At 36.4% G+C, this 26,911-nt stretch overlaps 1 protein-coding gene and 1 long non-coding RNA gene across 5 annotated transcripts in view; one reads left to right on the top strand and one right to left on the bottom strand.

Moving 5' to 3' along the window:
* The window catches only part of MYO16 (myosin XVI), a 363,582-nt gene that overhangs the window by 289,115 nt on the left and 47,556 nt on the right, over window positions 1-26,911 (top strand). For all 3 annotated transcript variants that reach the window (XM_015633144.3, XM_015633135.3, XM_015633117.3), the window contains exons 28-29: window positions 9,435-9,537; window positions 22,006-22,102. In XM_015633144.3, coding sequence (XP_015488630.1) covers window positions 9,435-9,537; window positions 22,006-22,102 — 200 coding nt within the window. The remainder of the gene's footprint in view (window positions 1-9,434; window positions 9,538-22,005; window positions 22,103-26,911) is intronic.
* The window catches only part of LOC107206838, a 57,061-nt gene that overhangs the window by 5,011 nt on the left and 25,139 nt on the right, over window positions 1-26,911 (bottom strand). The window contains exons 1-2 of one of the 2 annotated variants that reach the window (XR_004496445.1): window positions 21,952-22,030; window positions 8,363-8,513 (exon numbers count right to left, since the gene is read on the bottom strand). This is a non-coding gene — a long non-coding RNA (uncharacterized LOC107206838). Of the gene's footprint in view, window positions 1-8,362; window positions 8,514-21,951; window positions 22,031-26,911 lie in introns of those variants that run through there. The other variant, XR_004496447.1, reaches the window with a different exon arrangement.

Raw genomic sequence — 26,911 nt, forward strand, 5'->3', positions numbered from 1 at the left:
TTTGGTGTGCAATCTGAATAATCTTCCAGCATTAGGTATATTACATTATTTGAACATATTATGCATTATTAGAATGCATAAAACTTAGTGAAGCTTCTTGAAGAGTCTACTGTTTTGTGCAATAGAGAATATCCTAGTTTTTTGGCTGTTTCAGTGAGAATCCCAAGCTGTTGTTCTCCCTCCACTATTAGGTACACACAACTACATTAATTTCCTTAGGCAATCATAAATCTATTGGGCACACACAAGCATAATTCTGGCTGAACTGTTTCAGCAGTTCTTGTGGTTTTCTTTATTTTAATTTCAAGATCTGTGAAATTTTAAAATATTTATTTCATTTCTAGATTTAAGTTCCACTCTTGGTATCACTGCTTTCCACTAGCACTTGACATTTTTTATCACTCAGATTTAACAACACGTTTATTAGATCACTCAACAACCCTTACAATCCTTATAAAAATCTATGCATGTTTTCCATCTGTGAATTTTAAAGCTTGTACTATTTCTAAACATGGAGAAATGTTGTCACAAAGTACTAAAATACCCACCACAGCACTAGATTTCATCTAAAAGCATGGATTATAAAAATAGATACAATTATATTTGTATACATATAAGGATAATTAAAGTTCTTGACCCATATCTCACAAACTGAGTTTGATGTGCCTATAACAAGCAGCTAATAACTTTTTCTCAGAACCTTAAGGTTCCAACAAAAATCGTTATTCAGTACTTCATAATTTGCTGACATGACATAATGACAAAGATAATGGACATAGATTTATGTGTGGTAGTAGGACATTCAGTTAAATGCCTGCCATAGAAATAAACCTTTTAAAATATTATCAAGTGCTAATATTTTCAATAATCCTTTCGTACTGAAACTCTTCTAAGGAAATGCTTGTTAGAATCGCTGACCTCTTAAATGAATACAAACAGTATACATTTAAAATAAATATTTTAAAGAACTAAGTATGCAACACATTATTTCATGCCAGCAGCACCATGCAGGAATTTTGAATTGTTGGATTAAGGCACAAAATTGCACATAGATTAATTTTACCGTATAATTATAGAACAATTCCTTGTTATTTACTACTTTATTAAATATATGTGCATGATTTCAGTGCTTAGAAAACTATTAGTTGATCTTGAGTGCTGCTTTTTTATGTTCACAGGACTTGAATAGGTCATAGGACTTGTAGGGATGCAGTCCAGCTGCCTCGCACTCAAAAACAACTGTGACACTCCTGCTGTTTCTTCTTTCCATGGCTCTGCAGCTGTTAAATTCTTTCCACTCAATTCAGATATTCATGGCACCCTTTTTCTCCTTATCCATATCTTGATATTCTTTACAACCATTTAATCTTCAGCAGAAGAACCTGGAATGACACTTCCTAAAGCTAGATTTCCTAGCATGAGGCTGAATAATGCAGGCAGTTTATACTGGTGATATCTGAGACCAAGCACAAAATCCTATGCAAGCATGCACATAAAATCCTTTCATGCATCTTAATCACTGGATCTTACTTTGCTTTCTTGTTTAGACCAATGTGGCATTAATCTAACAATATCTGTTTTAGCAGAATTACTCCAGCTGTATTCCTCTCCAGATGAGAGCAGAATATGGTCCACTCTTGGCACACGACCTTAGCATATCTTGAAAAGTGATACTTTTGTACAGTTTGTCTAACCATTATACAATCCAGAGCCAGGAGAATCCCTGTTACCCAGACTGACAGTACTAACAGGGTTCACAGGCACAAGGGAAGCTCCCACAGAAGACAGCAGAAGTAGAGATGATCTCACAGAGAAGCTATTTTGCCATATGGTTTAGCAAGGTCCAAAAATCCTTCCTCATAATCCTAATAAATATTGTCTAAGCTATTAGTGAGTATTGTGGGAAGGGTTTTATATGTTCCCATTCTTCTTTGGTTGAGAACTGGTTGCACAGGAGAAAAAAACACTAAAAGGAATGAAGAAACAAAGCATTAACTAGGTGGAACAGCAAATCTAATTTTATTTCTCTTAATATCACAATTTCCATTTGACTGTGGTTTTACTTTCTGCTTCTGCAATATACATCTGTCTCAGTATATTTCCCAATGAGCTGGGCAGTGTCTTCTTGGCAAGCAGTGAGCCACTGAAGTAGCAATGGCACCAGGAGACCAAGCAGGAAAGTTGTACAAGCCCGCTTCAGTGTTTCAATTGAAGAATTTTTGATTTTGACGCCCTACTATCACATTTTGATTTTGATGCACTACACACATTTTGTGTGTCTTTAGAGAAAGGAAAGGAGCTTCTCTGGATACCAGTCCTACAACACCTTTGTGTTAAACAGAATCAAATCAGCAGGTTAACAAATAAATTAAAATTTATTTTATAACCCGTATATTCTGTGTACAGTGAAGCATTTTGTGACCCCATGTGCATGTTGGTGGGATTCCCAAGCATGAAGCAGTAATTAGCTGTGGTAAAGACTTACCTAGAAAGAGCTAAATGTAAACATTTGCTGAGGTAGAGTCAGATGTATATGTTTGTAGATCTAATAGAGCTGCATGTTTGCTCAATGCTAGAGTATTTCTGAGACAATGTGTGATTTTTGCCAGTTTTAAAGTAAATATGATTTACATTGCTTTATCAAGATGAAATGGGAATGTCAGCTTTAAGCAAGATGGTGCAAAAATATTGTAAATCTTTAGCAAACCTTTAGCAGATGTTGAGAATTCATGTTTTTTTTTTATTTGCATAGTTGAATCCACTAATCCCAAGTGGTGAACTATAATTTATATTCTATTCACTATTCTGCTGCCACATTGTCTGAGATGAGGAAGCCTCTACTTAATTTCAGGAAGTATATGAATAAATAATCCTGGACTAAGACACACATATCTTCATTACTTCTTTTCTTCAGAAGCTGAAATTCAGATGTCTAGAAAAGATTAAGGGTCAAAAGCCTAATGCAGGAAAACACATAAAAATAATTCTTCAGGAAAATTCAGGAAAAAATAATTCTTCCAATTCATTTCTTTATCGTCTGTCATAAGGTAGTATCTTTATCTGAGAAATTTGTGTTACTTTTTATTCAGTCTAAATTAAAACATCCCAAATGGCCACTTCTGCAAAGTTGTTTTGATCCAGTGGATTTCATAGACCCCCCCCTCAAAAGTCTGTACTGAGCTCTATATTGGCCCAGTGGCTGACTCACATTTGAGTCACTGTACAAGTTTGTTCTAGGAATTTTCTGAGTATTCTTTCAATTTTATTTCTTAGTCCTAAATTTTGCTCTTTTATGGCAGTTACATGTCATTTATTGGCACTCTGAGTATATTTTCCTTTTTCCACAGACACATTTAAGCATACTGTATATTTTCCTATGACCCCTTGTATAGAAAGTGAATTTTTAATTCTTGAAGTAAAAAAATCAGTGTATTTTACCAGAAAAAAATCCAGAGGCATATATAAAAACAAGGTAAAACTATGATAACTGTCAGTTTGTTGTAAGGTCACTTTTACCATTAGTTTTCCAAAATTGCTGTACGTTTATTTTCTCCCTTAATTCTTGTTGGTCTTCAGATTTAGTCACTTGAGACTGTGTTGCTTGATATCAATTAAGATATTAAAAAAAAACAATACTGGTATGGTAGGCAGGTACTTTGAAGTTTTGGTTCATTGCCATAAATATTTACCAATTGTTCCAGGTACATTGAACTTCATGCTCACATTTGCAACATTCTGAATTTTTTCTGTAGGTCTCTGTGAAGCAGCCTTGGTGCAAAATTTTTCATGAAGAGATGAACCTTATAGCCTTCTTATACTAAATTTTTATAGCCCTATAAAAGAAGCCCCAAATGCAGACTGTCTGATGTAATTTGTTATTTCTAAAAGTATCTTTTTATTTTTCACATCCAAAGATTTATTCCCTCAAAAAATTTGAATACATGCTTTGGTTCTTAATATTTATGCCCTATAATAAGATATTTATGTCACATATACTGTACAGAGATTGACAGAATCACTTTTGTTTTCTTGAAAACTATAATAATCTATTTCATTTTTTCTAAGTATCTGGAATTTCCCATATTCCTCATATTTCAAAAATAATTAGGTTATTCCTTCAAGGAAAAAAGAATATAACAGAGGGAAAAGGAATTAATGAATATGTATCCTTTAGATAAAGGTAACCAATCAAAATTCCATCCTATTCTTTGCTGCTCACTGATTTTATAAGTTTTCTACTGACTTTTTTTTCAGGCAATCTCCCTTCAGTAAATAGGCACTCCAGATGTTTCAGCTTTCACTTGATAGACTTTTCAAATACAAACCTTACCTAACCCATTCTTCCCACAATCCCCAAACCCAAACAAACAACAAACAAAACCAAAAATCCTGAGTTACAAGCACATAATGACAAGTTTGGCAAACAAAGTCCATTTCTTTCACATACTTTAGATATCAACAATTAATGATTGTCGAAGAAGCAGAAAAGGAAGTCTAGAAAGGGGAAAAATAGAATTTACCAAGACAGCACAACCTGAACCTTTATGACAGCAATTTTTGCATGTCTTCTAGCAGAAGTATGGGACACAATTTAATTTTGATTGCTGCCTTTTATTCACTACATTTTTATTAGATCTTGTTAGGTAATACCAGTTTACCTCGGCAAAGAGAGTACATTGTAGTGAGCAAAAGAAAGAGAAAATTAAACTACAACGTAATGATTTATACTGACAAGAGTGTCACTCATTTTTCCTTACATAAGTTGTGTTTGGATATTTAAAACTTAAAAGTACATAACTTATCACTCTTTTAAAGCAGTTAAAAGACATGGAAAGTAGGAACCTCCTTCAGGAAAGATTTGACTTGTGGTGTTAGAGGTGTTATCCCCTTACTGAGGACATTGGATTGCAGTCAGTAGCTACCTCCAACTTTATTATTTTTGGTGTTTCTTTCTTAATTAGGCCAGAGAGAGACCTGAGAATAAGAACAGCAAAACAACCAAGCAACAGAAGTAATTTTGTGGCTTCAATTCAAAGACATCTTTTATTAAGCTATTGATTTGGAGCTGCTTGTTTTTCTGCCCTTTGTACTTGCCGTGTTTTTTCCTTTAGTGTCTTCTATCACGTTGTGCTATTGAAATTGAGTGAGTCATGTTTATTCCAATGCTTAAAGATTTGCTGTGCATACAGAACTGGGAGTACAGCCCTAGAGCCCATTTGTGCACACTCTGTGTAAATCAAATAGTGTGCTGAGCCTTAGAATATTGCTGTGGGTTACTGTGCCATAACCTGAACTGCAGAATATTCTGTCTTGGGGAAAAACAGCCTGCTGGATCTTGTCAGCTGTGCACTTAGGGAGGTGAGGGAGAAAATTATTAGATAACATCCTTATCTGTAAAGACCCAAGAGAACTGAGTTTTCCCTATTCACAAGCTATTGGCAGCAGTATCTACTCCAAGCAAATAAAACATTTCCCTGATAGAGCACATCATTCAGAAGCAAAGGAAGAGAGGTCACAGCACATTTCTGCAGCACCAGAGAATCCTGGCTAGTCTGTACATGCTCACAGTGTGAGTCTGTCTAGCCAGAATGTCTTCCTTATGTTTATGCCTCTGAAAATGACAAGTTAGGACAAGGAGGGTGCTAAGGGAAAAAGCTGGGGAGAATGGATCTTCTCTCCTACTGATGTCATATGGGTGGGTGTGGGCGAGACCCCTCTTCACCCCGGTAACAGAGTTCCCTGTCTCAACTTGTAACTAGAAGAGGTTTTGCATTTACTTCCTAATCGACAGTACATTAGTGTTGACATGGCAGTGGAGTTGATTCAAATTAATTGTTTAGATCTCCCTGTTTTGTATTTTATTTTGGATCCCTTAGTGAATGAGTTGCTCTGGCTAGCCATGAAATACTGGGGTTTCTTAGCTTCCTGGCTATGAAGGAGATTGTCTCATATTAGATTCACTTTGTCTAAGAATAGGCTGGAGACAAGAGCATCTTTATACTCAGTGGAAGGACGTGATGGTCTTACAGTGCACAGTTTATCTGACCTATTGTAAACATCAGTATTACACTAAGGAATATGACACCAGAATACTCTAGTCTACTGAATCTTAAGAAAGTCTAGACAAGTAACTTTTAAATCCAAGTTTAGCTGAAATGTATTTCACAGGACTAAAGACCTTTTTTTAGAAGGTAGCGCTGAGTGCATTCTGCATTATCTACGGGGAGAAAAATAGGTGACCTGTCAGGTGGGAAGAAAGCTGGTACTTAACTGGGTTTGTTCATTCACTTCAGAGTAAACTAAGGCTGGAGTGCTAGGGGAAGAATTCTCTGTAAGGGAAAGTTACAAAACTCCCCAGATTGCATTTTCCCAGATACAAGCCCTGCTGTTGCAGGTAATTCAAGTTTATCTATACAAGCCTGCACTTTAATTTCAGTATTCTTATTACTAATTTCTGTGATAGAATAAATTCTGAAAAAAATAAGTTCTCTTGCTGTTCCTGAGAATGATTAAATTTAAGATGATATTAAATTATTGTGTCTACATAGAAACACAAGGTCTAGTCACATTAAAAAGTATCTGATACCCAAAAGAGATTTTGAACTTTGATAATAATCTCACACTTACAAGTTTTTATTTCTTTCTTTATATCTTAGTTCATTGTCAATTAATAATAATAATTTTAAAAAAGGGTTATTTTTTTTTACTCATTTAAAACTAAGTACAGAAGAGATGATGTAAGCTTACATTTAGACCATCACATCTGTCCAGGACAGATTTGGGCTGCCACCAACAGGAATAGTCCTCTTATTCCCATTTATTCAGGAACTTCCATTAATTCCCTGGCATTGACATGAGTATATACATAACAGGACTGAGAGTCAAACTGGGGAACCACTGTGGCCGCAAAATAGCTGCAAACTTTGTGTTGTTCTTATACAAGATGAAAATGATTGATTACAGATGATAACACATAAAGGTACTTTTTCATTCTGGGTGCTTAGCCAGTAGATTTGAACCAGTGACAGGACAAATAAGGAATCTCTCTTAGACCTCTCTTAGTTACTCTGCAGGATGAGTAGCACAGTCAGACAAGGAGGCATAAAGGTGAGCTTCTTCTGTCACCCAGAATGAAAGTCTGGGCTTCTCCTCTGAGTCCATCTGTGGCCGGTGGAGGAAGGCACCTCCAGATGGCAATGTCTTCTCATGTTATCAAAAATATCTAGAATTCATGGAACAAGTCACCCTGAGGAAATACCTGTCTTCACATACTGTTTTGAGGACAAGGTGACTTACTGAGGCTAGGAGTGCAGCTTTTCAGTGTTTAACATAGGGAAAAGCAAATCTTCCAAATGTCCTGCTGTATTTACAGAGGAAGTTTATGGCAGTTAAATTACCCTAGCTTCCTCTTTCTCCACTACCATAACCCATTCTCCTTTTCTAAGATAGAACTTGCTTTAACACATAGAAAGGGATTGTGAACTCTGATTAGATTTCCAGTAAAATGTGGTGGAATTTCAGAGACTTTAAAAGCTGGAGGGAAATAGTGGATCATTTTTGTCTGGCATCCTATATAATACAGATTGTAAGGAATGTTTGGCTTGAATTCTATAATTTTCATGTCTTTAAAGAAAACTTGAGCCAAACTTAGAACTTCAAATTGTAATTGTGCTTTTTTTCAGGAGAGAAATGTTTCTTTGGGTTTCTGCTGTAAGGGAGTGTCAGGCTGACCACTTTTGCAGTTCTTCATGCATTGTGAATCAATGCTAAGTCATCTTTGCTTCAGTCAGCAGTTGCTAAGCTTTCCAGCAGCTGTTTCTCTAACACCTCTGATTCCCATTATTTCTAGGAAAAACCTGTTGATACAACTAGAGAAACAAGGTGACTCTGGCCTTAATAGAAACACATAAAATAAATGTCTTTGTGACCATGCAGCTAGTGGAATACTGGGAAAGTGCTATCCCCAGTTTTCTAATGCTAAAAGTAAAGTAATGTGAGGCTAAATACAAGGATCTGTGGTAGTTTTGGATCCTTCTTACCAGCATTGCTCCAAACAGTTCCTGGGCACAATTTGGTAACTAGAACAGGCTAGTGACCAGTCAAAGAAGGTGGCTTAGACTGGTTACACTCTGTTGGAAGGGGACAGAGTTGAATAGAACATAGCAGATTACATAATGTTAAATGCATAAACAAAACATCAGGCTAGGGCTTTGCCAGATGGCTTCTATGCCAGAGAAATAGTCCCTCTCACTTTTCATTTACTAATACAGACTTAGCCATGGGATTGCTACCAGACAATGGAATATTTCCAGAGCTAAGGAATCTAGAAATCTAGGTGAAATTTGGTCCTGTAGCAGCTTACCTATAGATGTTGCTCCAGAGTTAACACAGCATCTGAGACAGCTGAGGCACCTGGAGTCATTCTAGCGCTTTAGCTTTGCCTACCATGGTGTGTGCAAGGGGTCCCAAGACAGCAGTGTTTTAGGTTGCAGTGGAGCTATAGGTTAATTAGTCTGTTAAACAAACAAATAAATAAATAAAACATCAGGAAATGTAATTAGCACACAAACTTCAAAACTTTCATTCTACTGGGACTTTAATCAAAAGTGACATATTTGCAAAGTGTATATCTTTTCCAAAGCCTGGCTTTTTTTAATAGAAAAAACATTCTGACTCATTACATGCAGTCAGTTCTAGATAGAAGAATACCTCCAAGAAAGTATAGTAATATTATGGAGCATTAAGATGTATAAAATTAATCCATTTTTTTAGTAGTAAGTTACAATACATTCAATAATTCCACAGTTAAAATTTGAATGTTATATACATTTTTGGACTTTGTATTACTTAAGTTTCCTTCCTTGATATTTTTATCTGCTACATCAAAGAGGCCTTTAATAGTCAGCATTTTCTGTCTTTGAAAGAACTCAGTCAAGTCTCCTCTTGAACTTCCTTCCAATAGTGTAAACTGATCAAGTTCCTGGAAGTCTCTTTGTTGCATGACTTTCTGTTCAAAATGAAAGTTTATTTCAGACTGATGGAAATAATTTTTGTCAATGTCACTTTCTTATGAATTACTCCTTAGGAGGCATATGTATGACACATATTGAAAACATATTTTCCTCCTTTCAATGACCCAGTTCAGTCCCAATGATCTTGACTGGAGAGGCTTCTCATTCCTTTGGCATTGGAGTGTGGCATCCAAAGAACTTACAGGAAGCAAATTTGGGTTTTAGGCATCGCTGTTATTAACCAGGGTAATGTTTAATAATATATAAGATTTAAAGTGTATTTTGTTTTCTTCACCCTGATCAGAATCCCAAGCTTCCAGTCTGGTTATCAAAAATTTGAGAGTCAAAGGAAAACTGTCAATTTCTACAAAGATGTCAACCAGGCCAACATTAGAGTAACTCTACTTCTGCTGGTTTTTCTAGGTATAAAGATTTGGCAGATACAGCAGTGGCAGAGAAGAAGAAGTTGAGTGCCAAGGAGAGATGTCGTCTTGTTCTTCAGCAGTGTAAATTACAAGGCTGGCAGGTTTGTGATCTACAAAGCAATTAAAATATCATTCTTTAAACAAGCTAGCTGAGTCATTTCCATTGGTGCCAAGCCACCAGATCCTTTGCAGCAGTGTATTCTTTTGACATTTAATATGTGCTTAGGTAAATTATCAAACTGATTTTCAGAGTTTTATGAGTAGCTGTGATCATTGTGTCAAAAAATCAGTGTAGTCTTGTGGGAAGAAAAAGATTCAATTAACAATGCACACTATGTAAATTTTTATACAGATTTTTGAAGGTATTTGGTATATAGATTTTAGTGGTTGAATGGTTCCTAAGTAACCCCACATATTTTATTTCTTTAAAATCCTATACTAAATGCTCTACTGTCATAACAGGACAGACTCAAAACAGCTAATTAGGATTTCCCAGGTAGTGCAAATGTAGGTCCCAGCGTGCTGATCCACAGAAACACCAGAGAACCTGAGGTTGCTGTACATCAAGTAAAGATTTTTTTTTAAAAAAAAGTACCAAACACTAAACAGTAAACTATCAACTTCCTATCCTGTCTCCTTATCCTATTTATATCCTATTTAATTCTCACCAGTATGCAGACTGCAAGGTGGATGTCTCCATTTGTCCATAGTACTCTGTTCTCTGTTTTGGATAGCTTTGTAAATGAGTAGGGCTGATTCCTTTAATATGTGCACTTTAAAAAGAAAGATTTGTTTCCTTGCATAGTATAAAAGCTATTGAATAAAAATGAAGCTCTCTGTGGCTTCACATACAGAGCATTCCTGCAGGCAGTGAGCTTCAGATCCAGACCTCTTTTCTGGACTAGGACTGAAATCTATTACACATGAGAGCATCCAGACCAAGTTCAGGGAGAGCTGTGAAGTTAAGGGATTGGACAGTGGTTAGGGCACTCCTATAGGCTTCTCCAATTTAAAGGGTGGGGTCTTCTAATTAATGTATGACCTCTGAGTATTAAAATGCCCAGAAAAGTTTCTGCAAGCTGTTTATAAAGGCCAAGGACTAAGTCAGAACGTGTGCTGTGGGTATTTCTTAGCGGCCCAGATTTCTTAGTAACAGCAGGAACAAAAGTAGGCCCCCACTCAGCTGGGAGCACACATACACGATCACCTGCACTGAGACACAAGAAATTTTTTATTTCATCACAATACTCTTTAAAGATGCAGTTTAATCACTAAGCAAATTAGAGGGCACATATAGCCCCCCTCCCTCAATAGAAATGACAAAAAGACTGAGAAAGATAAAAATAAGAAACTAGACTTTCTTTTCCTACCCTGGTTTTGTGAGTTTGTTCTGATCTATGCTTTGCATCATTGCCACAAGGTTCCCTATATAAAAAAAAAAAACTAAAACAATCATTAACATCTAGAAACTGTACCTTCACTTACAAGTACCTGGAGATGAGAGAACCTCTCACCTTTGGAACTTATGTGGAGATACAAGCTTGACATTGGACAAAAGCTGTGTAACAGTGCTCTAGTCATGAAACATAGAGCAGGGTGCCTATCAAGTTTACTTCTCTGGAGAAAGAACCATTGTTACAGCACTGAAAAAAAGCAGTTGGTAATCAGTGAAAGCCTAGAGCTCAGGACTAGTGATTCTGTAGTGATAAGCATTTGAATACAAACCTGAAACCTTGTAAGACAAAAATATTAAAAAGGAAATCACAAAACAGAATCCTTCCATCATGCAGGGGACTGAAGCTTGTGATCTCAGATTTTAGAAATTGTGACTCCAGAATCTCATTAACTACAGGAGAAGTCAGGTGTGCAAAACTACAGCAGTGCATTATTCCACAGATCAGAAAGGCACAAAACTCTTCAGAGACACTGATAAGTTAAATTGAATAGGAGGGTTTGGGGGTGAGAGTTATGCCATTGTCACTCAGTGACTAAGAAGCACATGGCAACAGACTAAGCTGCAAGAAACAAGGTTTGAAAAAATGGGTGACCTTCTCCATACACCTTTTTCAAGGCATAGAGAGTTATGAAAAACAAATGGAAAGATGAAAAGGATAGAAGAAAATTTAAGGAGAAAATTCACTCTAAGTCTAATTTCTTAAATGTCCAGTGAATACCAGCTTGGTACCAACTTATTTTGTATAGGTGATATAAAACCACATACCCAATTATCAGCAGTAGTGACTAATGTCTGTGTCACATAATCTCTCTGTCAATTTTCTTTTTGATTCATTTGACTAATCATGAAAGTTGAACTTTAAATAACAACCTAAATGAAGATGCTTACACAATCTGCATTTGTCATGGGTGCTCTCCTCTATGCTTTTACAGCAGAAGACTGAAAAAATGAAAACATTTTAAAGGTATAAAGAGGGAGGAGGAAAGAAAAAAAAAGGATTAGGAAGCAAAGATGATGTCAGCTAGCAAAGTCAGGAGAAAGGAGTCATCTGTAGTGTATTACTAAAAATCATCCAGAAAGCAGAGATTACACATATAACCGGTTTATTCAGCCACTGTTGCCAGCAGTAACTGCTTAAATGAGTCACTGCTGGAATAGAAAATCTATTTGTTGCAGGAGTTCATGAATAAATCAAAAATTGTCTTCCCCAACACTGTTACATGCACTTCCCTGAAGAGCTGTGTTGCAAATTCAGGTAAAAAAATGATCCAAAAAGATAGCTAAAATATCATCATCAAAGGTGATGATATTTAGGAGAAAGCAATACGGATCTGAAATCAACCTCCTGATAATATGTCATCATCAGAAGATAAAGTTGCCAGTAAGCTCAAGAGCAGAGGGATCTGGACTTTTTAGCTGAGTGAATCTGAATGATACCTTATTTAACTTCCTTCTGATAATGTACTTCACCATCCCATTTTGCGAAAGGTGATAATTAACCTAGAGGAGGGAAAACTGTTCTGAATTAAAATCCATTAAAATCAGTAAAGAAAATGGTATCTTTGTAACTTTTTTTTCCTGCTTGACAGTTTTCCTTTTCCTTCTCACATAAGCTGTGTTTCAAGAGTGTTTTATTAACCCGCAAAACAACAAAGCTCAGACCCTGTTCACAGACATGCTCTTTCTTCTCTTGTAAATACTGCAGTCTGTTTTCAAATAGACAAAAAGTGCAGAAGATTTAATACTTGGGTCCAGTTTTGGTTTATTTTCTACTGTTTAGAAGAGCATAAGAGCAAACACTATTAGTTGGCCAATGCCTTGTGCAAACCAACACCATCAGCTTATGTGTTAGAAGCAAGTATCTATTATCATAGAATAATTAGGGTTGGAAAAGATCTCCAAGATCACTGAGTTCAGCCTTTGGCTGAACACCACCACACAGCACTAAGTGGCATGTGAAGTTGTTCCTTGAACATTGCCAGGAATGGAAATTCCTCTAGCACAGCTTGAGCCATTTCCTCTTGACTTGTCGGCAGTAATCTGGGGGAGAGGTTGACCCCCACCTTGCTACAACCTCCTTTCACTGTAGCTGTAGAATGATAAGGTCCTCCCTCAGTCTCCTTTTTAACAGGCTAAACAATGAAAGCTCCCTCAGCTGGTCCTCACAGGAGCACTCCAGATCCTTCACCAGCTCCATTGCCTTTCTCTGGACATGCTCCAGGACCTCAATTTCTCTGTTGGGAGTAAAGGGCCCAGAACTGGACACAGAAATTGAGTTGTGGCTTCACAAGTGCTGAGTACAGGGAGACAATCACTTCACTGGCCTTGCTGGCCACACTCTTCTGGATACAGGCTAGGTGCTATTGTCCTTCTTGGCCATCTGGGCACACTGCTGGTGAATGTTCAGCCAGCTACCAAGCATCCCCAGGTCATTTTCTGCTGAGCCGTTTTCCAGCCATTCTGACCCGAGCCTGAAATCCAGGGTTGTTGTGGGCAAAGTGTGGCCTGACATTTGGCCTTATTGAATGTCATACCACTGGTCTTGGCCCATTGATCCAGCCTGTCCAGATCCCTCTGCAGAGCCTTCCTGCCTCCTAGCAGATCAACACTCCAACCCACCTTGGTGTAGTCTGCAAACTTACTGGGACAACTCAATCCAAACCATTGATAAAGATATTAAACAGGACTGGCCCCAGTACTGAACCCCGGAGAACCCCACTTGTGACTAGCCACCAACTGGATGTGGAACCAGCCACATTCACCACCATTCTTTGGACCCAGACATCCAGACAGTTTTCAACCCAACAAAAAGTACACCTGTTCAAGCCATGACCTGACAGATTTTCCAGGAGAATGTTGTGGGAGACAGTGCCAAAGGTTTTACTGAAGTCCAGGTAGACAAACAGCCATTTCATCGTCCACTAGACAGGTCATCTGCTCATGAAACGAGATCAGGTTGGTCAGGCAGGACCTGCCTTTTCTAAATCCCTGCTGGCTGCTGATCCCCTGATTGTCCTGTAAGTGCTGCATGGTTGCACTCAAGATGATCAGTTCCATAATCTTCCCCGGCACTGAGGTCCAGCTGACACGCCTGTAGTTTGCCAAATCCTCCTTCAGGCCCTTGTTGTAGATGGACATCACACTGGCCAAACTCCCATTGTCTGGGACCTCCCTGGTTAGCCAGGACTGATGATAAATGATGAATACCTTAGTGAACTCTTCCACCATCTCCTTCAGTACCTCCAGATGGACCCCATCCAGTGCCCTCTGAATGTCTGAGCGGGACAATAGGTCACTAACTACTTCCTCTTGGGTTACAAGGGGACTATTCTGTTCCCTGGCCCTGTCTACCAGCTCAGGAGGCTGGTTGTCTTGAAATACCTAGTCTTTCTGTTGAAGACTGAGGCAAAGAGCTCATTAAATACCTCTGCCTTTTCTTCTTTGTATCCAAAAAAGGATGGAGATTTTTTTTCTTAATGTATTTATAGAAACTATTTTTACTGTCTTTCCCAGTGTGGCCAGATTGACTTCTAGCTGAGCTTTTGCCTTTCTAAGCCTTTTTCCTACATGATCTAGTGACATCCTTGTTCCCTTCCTAAGTCACCAGGCTCTTCTTTCAAAGGTTGTAAACTCTCTTTTTCCCCCTGAGTTCCAGCGAAAGCTGGCTATTCAGCCAGGCTGATCTTCCCTGCCGACTTGTCTTTCGTCATGTAGGGACAAAAGTGTTGATAGCTTTATGAAATGTTGCTGTTCCTTGGGTAAGCTGAGCTGGAGATAACTAAACCAGGACAATAAAATAGTGGTTTCATTGAAGCTGACATGCCATGCAGTTTCAGTCATGCACTTAAGTGCTGGAATTATGAAAGTGAAGAGCTACTAATGAAAGGCAATTTTTGCAACTTGACTGTGTGTGTGGTCTCGATAAGGTATTCTTTCTGCTTAAATATGTACTTGATCACTACAAGTTTAGCTAATTGCTGTGACTTATAAACACATCTGATGTAAGAGAAAAATAGATTACTAAATCAAAACAAATCACTTCTACTTGGGGCAGAGAGAAAGCAATATCTTTGTTTAACCCCTGTAGAAGTCAGTGAGATGATATTTAGTAACTTTAGAGTTAAATTGAGCAGAACTGTTGTCTGGTCCATGTAAAATAGAAGAATTTCCTTTCCCTCAGAATATGTGAAGGTCTTTATATTAGGAATTCCCCATTTTCAGTTCTGTATTCATTTATTGTCACACAGCGATGCATTAGCTAAGCAAAACTTACAATCCCAATGGCATGACTTAATTTGCAAACATTATCATGCTTTGGGAGAAGTATGGGCACAAACAGTTCTTGGCTCTTTTTACTGACATAAGGAAACCTTCATTTGTTTGGATTATCATTCCTCACACTGTTAAAGTTGCAAATATAAATTCAATAAAAAGGAGCTAGCTCATAGCTTACGGAGCTTTCTCATCAAAACTTGGAACTCTACGTTTTGTTTAGCTAAGGTCAGTAGTCTGCAATTAACTCTTCTGAGTTACTTCAGATGGAGTTTGCTGAAGTGCAAATAACTACTACCATACCAGAAGAAAAAGAAAACATCAATTAATTTTGCTTTTACTATAAAGTGCATCTGTTAAATACAAGAACTACAAAGGTCAGACTTCACTGAAAGTGAATATTTCAGCCTTTGACTGCTAGAACTGCTTATCTGGTTAATATATAGCAATCCTTAAAAACTTCTAATAAAAGCTTTGTCTTAGTTTATCTTTCCAATATTTATATATTTCCAATATTTTGCCTCCTCTAACCCACACTGATTCCTTCTCATCAGTAGCTTTGAATTCTGAGTGCAGGATATTTACTCATTTGTCAGAGAATGAGACAAGTCTTAAGTTTCAAACGGGATGATCCAAAGGGTCATCAGGTATGAAATAAGCAATATCTCAATACAGGAGAGTCAATTGGAATGTTTTAATGAAGCTCCAAATAATGCAGTTACTTGAGACAGATGCTGTGTTAGTGCCAGTTCACACTTTCTCAAGTACAAACATTGCGGAAGCTGTTTCAGGAGCCAGCAGTGTTTGTGGAGAAATTATCTTTGCCAGTGTGGAGCTTTATTATCAAATTTGCAATCATGAGTGGTAAAACAGAGAATAAGTCCTCAATATAAAGTCATTCCGCAAGTCCATCTAGAGATTTTAAATTCTTCTAACACTTCTAGAACTGCAAAGGGAAAACAAAGTCTTATCCACAGTTCTTACCAGTCAAAGACAAAATCATATTTTATTACTGTTCTATGGGTGTTTTATTTATTTGATTTCATAGAGCTGTCTTTACATATTTTTTAATTTCAATGTATCAGTATATAATATTAGCATACTATGGTTCTTTTTGGGGAAAAGTATATTTATGATTAAATAGCAGAATGTAGGACATAAGTGACATGATTAAATCAGAGGAATGAACAGAGGTGTATGAAATCATTCATATGTAAATTTTATGCTTAGTTCAGATAATCTGTTAAGTTATTTTTTAAACAGAACTGTTTATTTTGGTGTACAATTAAAGTAGTCATGCTATATGAATTGCTTTGTACCCAATATGCTGAAGTATTGGAGTACTTTGCAAGAAATCTAATATATAAGGGATTCTTTATGGATGCTAAATTCTGACAGTGCCTGTACATATTACAATGTGTTCCTGAGGATTGTTTTAATTCTTTCCCAGACTACTTTCTCAGGACCAGCCTGAGAAGCTCTGCAGCCACTGTCAGAATTTAGCATCCATAATTCTTAACTTTTTTCATTCCATCAAATGGGAAAACTTTAGAGCTCATAAATTGTATGCCAGTTCATTCATTTGTTATTTAGTAATGTTACCTGAGGTCAATTTCCTGTTTGTATTGAATATCTTACTTTAAAAAACAATTTTTTCTAGGCAATTAAAAAACAAAATCCTGGGGCAGGTTCATAATAACAGAAATTATTAAAACACAAGAGAAATTATTAAAACACAAGCATCTATTTTCCCCTCATACTTTGGATTATATCAGTAAAATTATATTGTCCCATTATATTTTTTTTTCATCATTGTATGTTGGAAATAATTTGCTATTGCGGAAACCACCAGAGAGTGACTTTCAGCCTCACCAGTAGGACCAAAAGACTGGCCTGGGCCAGACACTGCTCACAAGTTTTCCCAGTGACTTTGTGCCACTCTAGATAAATCCATGATTCCCTTCAGCCAGAGAATAGAATGGGTGGTTGATTTTGACCTCAGAATGCTCACAAGCTCTCACTCTTTCAACACAAAGCTCCATTTTATATATTTCTATAAATATATATATATATCTTTCCCTCTAGAATATATTTCTCCCTCTCTCCATCCATCTTTTGGGTTTTGCCTAGGATTACTAGTCCTAATTGCTAATGCAATTTTCTTTATGATATCTTTTGTATCTCAGATCTAGATTCCATGTCTTCTTCCTCTCTCCCCTCTCACCTCTCTCACCTTTTGACACTTTTCTAGTTACTTTGCTTCATATTTGGTCCCAGTCTTCATCTCTTATTTGTCTGTGGTTAGTTTTCCAGTCTCCTGCCTTAGGGCTTTCTCTCTGTGCCATTGCTCTCCCTGTCACCTGTTGCCTGTATTTCTCATTCATGCCAAGAGGCCCTTTCCTATTGTTTCTTCTGCATTGTGAATGAGTGCTTTGGCTCAGGTTAGGAATGAGATCAAAGAACAGGCCTGGGGAGAAGGTGGGGATGAGGATATACCACCATATTTTGGTGCTGTGTCTGTTTCTAGAATTCTGAAAACTAGAATGATGGGTCCAGTAAATATCAAGATCCTATAAGATAAAACTGGGGTAGGGTTTCTCCTACTGAGTGTTTCTTATGTGCATCTTATATTTCCTAATCACTTCTTTTCCCTTCCTATAAAGCAGTTCTTCATGATGGTATGAAGAGCTGTGAGGTTTGTACAGTTCAGGGAAAAGGAGTGACCATTTTTCTGCCCTTTCCCAGAGACCTGAATAACAGTTTTTCTCCCTAAAGTCCAGCTCCTGAAAAGAACATACATAAATGCTTGATGTCACTTGCTTGAACACCAGACTACTCACATACTTCATATTAAGGCCATAAATAAACTATGCTAAAATGTAGGTTTATTCAGTGTGTACCAGAGTGCAATGTCACTAGTTTGCAGAGACAAAGAAGGACTTCTAAAATGTATGAAGCAAAGCAGAAAGACTAAACCTTTAAAAATAAAATTTCAGTCTTTAAAAATCAGTGGCCTGTAGTTGTCATAATAATATCTTGGTAGACATGTACACTGCAAGAAGACACATTTTACAGTAGTATTAAGGCTTTTTTCTAAATTTCATTAATACTCTGTGAAAATGTGTGTCATTGTGTAAAATATCATTAGACTATAGTTCTCTGTCTTTTGTAGGTAGCTATTTTGAAAGTACTGCCAGAAACACACAGCACTCCCACAAATTGCCTTTTTTAAACTAAAGAACAGCTTTACACATTCCCTTGACACCTATTAAGTATGAGCTAATACTGCCTCCATGCCACCTACACACCATCTCAGCATCCATTCCATACTTTTGAATGTCTGTACTTCTACAACCTACACCTTTTCTGTAAAATAAATTTTAAAAAGAAAAAAAGAAAAAGAAAAAAAAAAGAAGAAAGAGAAAGAACAGCTCTTTCCCATTATTTCTCTTTCCTTCCAGGAAAATAAAAAAAACCTAGCCTGTAGCTCCTATTGAAGCTTTAGTAGTCATCAATGACAATTTTACTTAGTCTTTAAAAAATGTGTCATTTTGAAAAATAACATTTTAAACTCTAATGCTCTCCTAATTAAAATAACTATGACTGTAATTCACAGATGGTTTAGTTTTACAGGAGTCTGAATGACATTAAAATTTCAGACTCAGATTGAGAGCACTTTGTAGTCCAGAAAAAATATTGAAAAATGGGTGTTTTAGTGGAAGAACATTTGAACCCTTTTTCCCCTAGGCAAGCAGGAAACATTTTGTGATTAAAGAGAAGACCAGAATGAAGACAGGTGGCAGCCTCAAAAACTGTTTTGATATGTGACATATGAAATCCCAACGTTTTTCAGCATTGTTGCTTTCACTGAACACCAGAACTGTAAAGAGGGCAGTGAGACTATCTTGTTCTCTTGGTCAGCCTTAGAGGCTCTGAGATTTAATTCAAAGACTAAGCAACAGAGATTTCTATCTGTACTAACATAATCAAACATGTAATAGCAGTTTCTGCTATATGTGCTTCTGTCTAGAACTCTGCTCTCTGTAGACCCAGCATATGATATAAAAATCTATAAATAGCTTTTATCTGAATGTAAAAATGGATTTGCATTGACATTTTGTATTTCCTCATTCACTTAAAAATTGTAGCAGGCTCCTACTAATGAAGTTCATAGCATAAGTGATACCATGATAGCTCCATTTATATTGTTCCTGGGGTGTGGGATGAGAGAAAAGAGCAGTAAAGGTTTGCATGTCCCCTAGATAGCTTTGTGACTGCAGTGCCAGACACATATAGCTAAGCCAACATAAGCTTCAGCAATTGTCTGGACTCTGATTTTGTGACTGCATACTGCACAGTAAATTGCAACTCATTGTTTAGTTAAGTTACACATTTGAAATATAGCCTAAATGTGACTAAACAGCGTGTCCATAATGAGACAAATTGAGAATGGGGTTGTTAATTTTGCCATGGGCATTACTAGTAATAAGAGCTTTTTTAAGGTTTGAAAGTGCAACTTTAAAAATAAAATTTCAGTCCTTAAAAATCAGTGGCCTGTAGTTGTCATTATAATATCTTTGAGATATTTATCAATATTTATCTGATATTTATAATATCAGAGAGTCAATATTGCTGTAGTAAGGGGAGAAGCCAGAACTCTGGGTAATTAAGGACAAAGGTGGATGATTTGGCATAGGCCTGAGACATTAGAGAATAAAGTGTGTAATGTAGAGGATTTGTGGAAAGGAAAGGTGGAGTATAAAGAGAAAATTTAATCAGAGTGAAGGAATATAATTTTATTAAGTATTTGGTTTCAGGCTTTGTCTGAGAGCTGCTCAGATGAAATGGTAATTGTAATAGCCACATGATAATTTAGTTGCAGTTAACTATATGAATAATAATTCAGTTATTTTTTACAGAAGAATTCTGTATTTAAGGTAATGTAAGCAAGATGATGAAGATATTAGCTAAAACTAGTAATAATGCAGGTTCAATATGTGGTTTGACAAGACGAATGGGAAAAAAAACTGTTCAGTGGGCAAAGGGTTAAGACAACCAGGTAAATAGAGAATTTTGAAAGCTGAAGAAGAAAAGTAAAACTTTTTGTTTGTCTATTAAGAAAATGAAGATGAGAGCGTGTCCCTAACAGCAGCATGTGACTGACTACACAATTGGATCTCAGGAAAATTGCCTCAGGTTAACCACCATACAAAGAAAGCCTGTTCCCTGTTTCTGAGTTTCTACAATGGAGAGACAAGTAAAACATGTCTTTTTTGTCACCTGCTTCCACACACTTTGCAATAATTCAAAAGGGACTATTTTATTGGGAAAAGAGATACAAATGGAAAAACAAATTAGAAAACATTCCAGTTTTGCCATTTGAATGCATCTGATTTTAACTAAAAGACTAACAAATGCACCATCTTTGTTAGCTCAAATTTCAGGATTACAGACTTTTTAAAACATTTGGTTCAAAATAGTTTGTGTCTACAGTAGACAGAAGGGAAGCCAAGGGACAAAAATTTTCCACAATCATTTCTGAATTTAGTTAATGGAGTTTCCCATGAAATAAGTGTCCTTGCTGTCGTCCAACGCTACCATGATGTACATCTGACAGTGTTTGGATTAAAAAGAAATTTGGAAGGGTGTACAAGTAACCCTCCAGATACCTGTCTCCCAGATCTAAAGTAAAAAACACCAGTGGAGCAGGATGGTTCAGCAAGAAGAGAGTGACCTTGTAAGCTGGATACAAACAAGAGTTGGAATGAATTTCTGGCAATTTTAGCCAGACTTGCATTAATTAATCAGTATGCCTATCAGCCATAAAAAATTAATAGTTAGGCAAAAGCTAGAATCTTCTAGGGTAGCACAGTTTTCTGGCACTATTCCTTTTATTTTGTTTTATGAAGTGAAGAAAGTTACTTCTACAAAATTCTTGATAAAATTTATTGGTTTATTGTTTGGACTTTTTTCCAGTTGCTTGCTGGTTTTAGAGTTGCTAGGTTGTGTGTGGTTTTTTAAGTCTATTAAAAAGGAATGCTTTTGAAGATGATACAGGAAAGAATTTTATAGGTTTCAGCTTGCTCAGGAGGTATCAAAAGAAAGGTGTTTTCTTTTGGTGTTTCTAGCTAAATTTGTCTCTAAAGGGGTGAGAGCATCTCATGATTGCTACTTCAAGAACTAGATTAATTAAAACAAGATACTACAGAACACCAGAATCAATACTTAGGAGACTATTTTTCACAAATGAGTCCCTCTGTCTCTGACTTTGATCCTGAAAGGAGACCCAAAGCACAACTTTCAGTAAGCAAGACTGGGAACTAGGATACATAATTTTACTGGATCTTAGGAGTCATTGTCACTAATGACAGTGAGTTTCTCCCATCCTTCAACTTCAGCTAGGTTCTTCCTGTTCCACAGATGGCAGCTATCTCACCTTTTCTGTTCCACATGGGTTTGTCTTGTCACCTTTCTCCATGCACCCTTCTGCTTTATAAGAGCTAAACCTTATTTTCTATTATGTTGTCTAACACATTAGAGTAATTAGATTCAGAATGCTTTTTTCCCCAACTTGTATTTAACTTGAAGATTGTACTATTTGTTCTGGATATTTTTGGAACCGAAGTGGAACTATCTGTCTGACAGCTTGTTCATCCTTTACAAATACATCTTTTATTCAACCAAGTGATAACTACATTTCTGTTAAAGAATTGGCATTGTACTGTTCCTAAATTGCAGATATTATTTCAACCCTTTGCTGGATTGTTAACATGTGATTTCTATTTACCTGACATTGTTTTGGCCTTATTTGTTGATGGTTTCTCTGCTGTTTGTATTCTAGATAGGAGTCCGAAAAGTGTTTCTTAAGTACTGGCAAGCTGACCATCTCAACGATTTGTGCCTTCAGCTTCAGAAGAAAATTATAACCTGCCAAAAAGGTAACAGTTACAGAACAAATATACCCGAGCTGTTGCATAGCAAAGAGATTTTCTCCATCTTGAATAGTTGCTGTATTTTATACATTTCCCTACAGATATACTCAGATTTTTGAGATTATATTAACATTGGCGATTCTTGAACTTTCTGTCAAACATCATTTTATGACAAATTCTTGAATGTAATTAAAATGTAGAGGATCTTGAATATTTTCTTTTTAGTCTAATTTCAGTGATTTTTCAAGGCATTAATATAATCTTTCTTTTTGCTTATCAAATATTGCACAGTGATACAAAATTGGGATATTTTCAAATATATTGGAAACTAAAAACAAAGCAAATAAGTTAGTGTGTTCAGTTTTTCTTATTTTCCCCCTTTTCTTACTACTTTCTTACTTGACTGCTATGTTTTTTTGTTTAGGTATTTTTCCCCATTTTACACCTGCATGTTTCCTAAGGTCACTGACATTTTTTGGCATATTTTTAAAAGGAGGTACTATCCACTGCCTCCTTATTTCCTGTTACTTATGCTCCATTTCCTATCAGAGTCTCAAACAACTGCTGAAAATATGAATATTTCTTTGTTTGAAGATGCTTCCTTCACAGCATTCATTATTTACCTAATTGGCTGATGTCTGCAACAGTTTCCCTTTTCGTCCATTTCAAGGAAATTAAAAAGACAAAATCTTGCCTTTTTTTTGTCAGACACATAAAATTGCAGACTTAAGAAATGCAAACCCCTTTCATTTTAATTATCTATTTCTCACTGTAAGCTTGTAGTGAAAAAGAGGAAGCCAAGAGAAAACCTGAAGCAAGTGAAATCAAAATGGTAACAGTTCAGAAATGAACGTGGAGAATGACAGGTAACAGACACCACAGTTCAGCTGAGTTTAGAACTTGAGTGTGATTTTTTAATGCAAATTACCCTATAGTATTTATGCATTTTGAAAAGCAGTAACAGTTTATCCTCTCCCTTCTTATGCTGACTTATCAAAGAAAGGAAATATTTACCTTTTGGTATTTACAAACAGAATGCTCCAATATAACCCTACACCAAAATTTAAAACATCCTTAGATATGTCCATGTTTTGCAGAAGACAAAGCCTGCCTGAAGAATTAAGATAATAGGGCTTCTTGGCTCCTTACAAAATATATTTCTTGGTTTTGCTTCTATCATCCCTAATTAGGGTAATGTGAAAAATCATTTTTGCCAAAATTGTGTGTTTAAAACTGTGGCTCATCTGCATGCTTTTTATGATCTGGGAAACCTGAGAAAATCAGGAGCTTGGATGGGTGAACTATAGTTAGACATCAACCTCATGTCAGTAGCTCATGAAAGAAGCTGCTTTTTGCAAACATGTGCAACTGGAAACTTGAAGAATTAACTGGCCAATGAGCTCTTGCAGATTTGAATAGGGTACCAGTAGATTGTTCTTATGTTATCCTAAAATTGGTATCCATATACTTTCCACTGGCATAGTGATGCTTAGTGAGTAATGGTGTCAGTCCCAATGCCCTTTTATCCACTCACCCTTTACCTACAGGGGACTTTGGAAGCTAGATCTCTTCTGAAAACACATTGAATAACAGCCAAACTAGTCAATAATCACAATATAACAAAAAAATATTGTTACTGTTACAAAACATCCCAAGGAGGGCAATGAAAATGATGAAGGGCCTTGAGGGGAAGCTGTACAAGAAGTGGCTGAAGTCACTTGGCCTGTTTAGTCTGGAGGAGACTGAGGGAAGCCCCCATACCAGACTACAGCTTTCTCATGAAGGGGAGGGGCAGGCACTGATCTCTCCTCACTGGTGACCAGTGACAGGGCTCAAGAGATCATCAGGAAGTTTTGAGGCTTGTTGGGCACTGACACAGGCTCTCCAGGGAAGTGGTCACTGCATGAAGCTGACAGAGCTCAAGAGCTGTTCAGACAATGCTGTCTGGCACATGGTGTAACTCTTGGGGTGTCCTGTGCACGGCCAAGAGTTGGACTTTGATGATCCTTGTGGGTGCCTTTCAATTAAGGATATTCAGATTCTATGATTCTAATTCCTCTATCAGGCTTTAAATGTAGCATCATATACCTAGATAAGAGCTTAGCTTTAAGGGGAAACAGGTCTTGCCCACTATCAATTCTTTTTACTTCAAATCTGTCTAGCAATCTCTTCTTCTAGATATAGGGCGGGGTTGGGGGAGTGGTATGTGAAAACAAAACAAAGCAAACCAGAGAAGTTCTTTCTGGTATCTTGAAAGTTATCTTACACAAGCAAAGAAAGGAGTCAAACAAAAGTCCAAGCATATGTAGAAACAGTTTTACTTAAAAATATATCTGTGAGTTTAGAGACTGTCATAATTTTTTTTCTGCAGGTATGAGAACTCCATATGATTCTTTTTGACCTGAATCACTGTGAAAATTTTTTGTACCCATAGGAAGGGAAATCATGCTGAAGTTCTTCCATCAGAGTTCATGTAGATGAGGAATTAACTTGAATTCATTGTATATACAATAGTTAATAAATTTCTCACATAACCCAGATCCTTGGTCTACTGGAATTTTGATTTTTCTAATCCTCATCCTTAGATGAACTCTCAAGTACTAGATATTTTTATGCCCCATGGGTGCTAACCTCAATTATTTTAATTTGCATAAGTGAGAATTATTTTAGATCTACATAAATGAGGAGTGAATTCACAAGACAATCATAGTACTCAGCACCCAACAGTAGCAGATGAAACTGAGCAGTAAAAGGATAGGAGCTGACAGTTTCATATCACAGCAGTTTTTAGGTTATAAACTTGTTCTGTGTTTAACCAAAATCAAAATCTTTCAAATGTTCTCATAGAGAAGGAAGTGTGGAGAAAGGTCTAATGAAAAATCTGAAGTACTCAGTTCAGGAAAACATGTGCAAAAGAGGGATTCTATCTGCCAGCCCTTCCTAATAAAACTTTGTTGAATGTTTCTTCTTCATTTTGGTGAAAGTGCATATTCAGAGTAGCTGTACAGTCTCTAAATCTTACAATTAGCTCTACTGGATCTCTACAAATATCTCTATCTGGATTTTACTGGTCCATTCTAGCAGGCTACTCTAAGCTGCTCATTCATGCCTGGTAACAATCCTGTCAGATAACTGATCACTTAATCTCTTTATTTTAACCATCCTTGGTGGTGCTACCAATCTTTTTTCTTTTTTTTTTCTTTTTTTTTTCTTTTTTTTTTTTCCAAGTTAAAAGCACACATAGACTCTTGTAAATATGTTACTTTGAAATACAGATTATTTCCCAAAGTAACCCAGGATGTGATACTTAACTATTTTTGCTCTGCACAAGATAGGTTTAAAGAGAATATTTTAGGAAAAACCATTTTTTTTATTATTAAGCTCTTTCAATATTTTTATATTTGTTAGCAGTGAACTCTGATCATATTCTATGCATGTATTCATTCTTTTTTCAACAATAGCCCTAAGATTCAGACTCAGTAATGTCTCTACTATGAATGTTCTCATAAAATTGTCAAGAATAACTGTACTATTAATTTCCTTTTCAAGTAAATTGGGTAAGTACATTAATGTTTCAAGGTTTAAAGAAGTCAGATTTTATGGAATGTAATTAAAGGCATTGATTGGTTATGATTATAAAAGCATAAACCTTCAAAGCTATAATAAATTATTATTAGAAATTATTTCAAAGTATCTGAATTTGAAGGTTTTCAAACCCAGTGAATTTTGGATGGAAGCAGTATTAGTATGTTAACATTAGCCTTTCTCATATCTTGTCAGCTGGGCACTAAGCATCTCTAAAAAATAAATCTTTTTTTTCTTGTCTAAACAAGGCATTAGGAGACAATAAAAAGTACTTTACCCTTTGCTTTAACTGTTTATTTTATTCAATAACATTTTATATTCATAGAAGAATAATTGTATCTTTCTCTGTTGACATTTTTCCTTTAGATTATTTCAGCTTGACTCTTCATCATGTAATGTTCTGCAGTGGCCCTAAATCTGAAATTTAAATATGTTGTTGTAAATACCTAATGCATTTTAACTTTTTTATCCTGCAATCAATATTCTCTGTATCTTCTCCCAAACTCAAACAAACATCTTACACAGGCTATTGTCTGCTGAGTTCACTAATGAAAAACTTTCAATTGACCAGAAAGAGAGTAACCATAAGAAAATGATGACATTTCACCTGTTTTTTGATGCAAGTAAAGTGATGAAAACCAAGAATATTTAAGGCAACAGACAAATAATTCTAAAACAGGTTCTTCCCTGTGAGATACACAGCAGTGGTTCTAGATCTGGAAAGAACCATGATCTTGTGGAACTTGAGAAAAACAAAAATCAAAAAAACAAACCCACACACAGTAATTTCAGTTAGCAATCTTTTTCCTTCTAAGACAAAACATGGGTTCAGAGAATATTGAAACCACCTGTTGTAGGTACTGGGATTAAAATGGTGCCAAATTTGTTATGGCCACAGAGTTCCCTGTGCCCTGTGTTTCTGATCAACTGTACTTCAGAGAATCCAGGGTACTGGGTGGTATTTGAGTAGGATTTGCTGTAACGAATGTACATACATAGGAAAGTGATACAGAAAGCTATTATAGGAGGTGCACTAAAATCTTTTCCCAGCATAAAGCTGACAAAGAGTGTGAAGAAAAAGTCTAATAGATACATGAAGCTGATGCAATGTAGATGAAAACTTTTAACTGAAAAATGCAGATATGATGTGACAGATACATTTGAGAAATTTGCATTATATTAAACTAATTGTTTTAGCTGAAAGGAAATGAGCAGTGAAAGGTCTTTAAG

Source organism: Parus major, chromosome 1 (genome assembly GCF_001522545.3).
Source record: "Parus major isolate Abel chromosome 1, Parus_major1.1, whole genome shotgun sequence".
Classification (NCBI taxonomy): Eukaryota; Metazoa; Chordata; class Aves; order Passeriformes; family Paridae; genus Parus; species Parus major.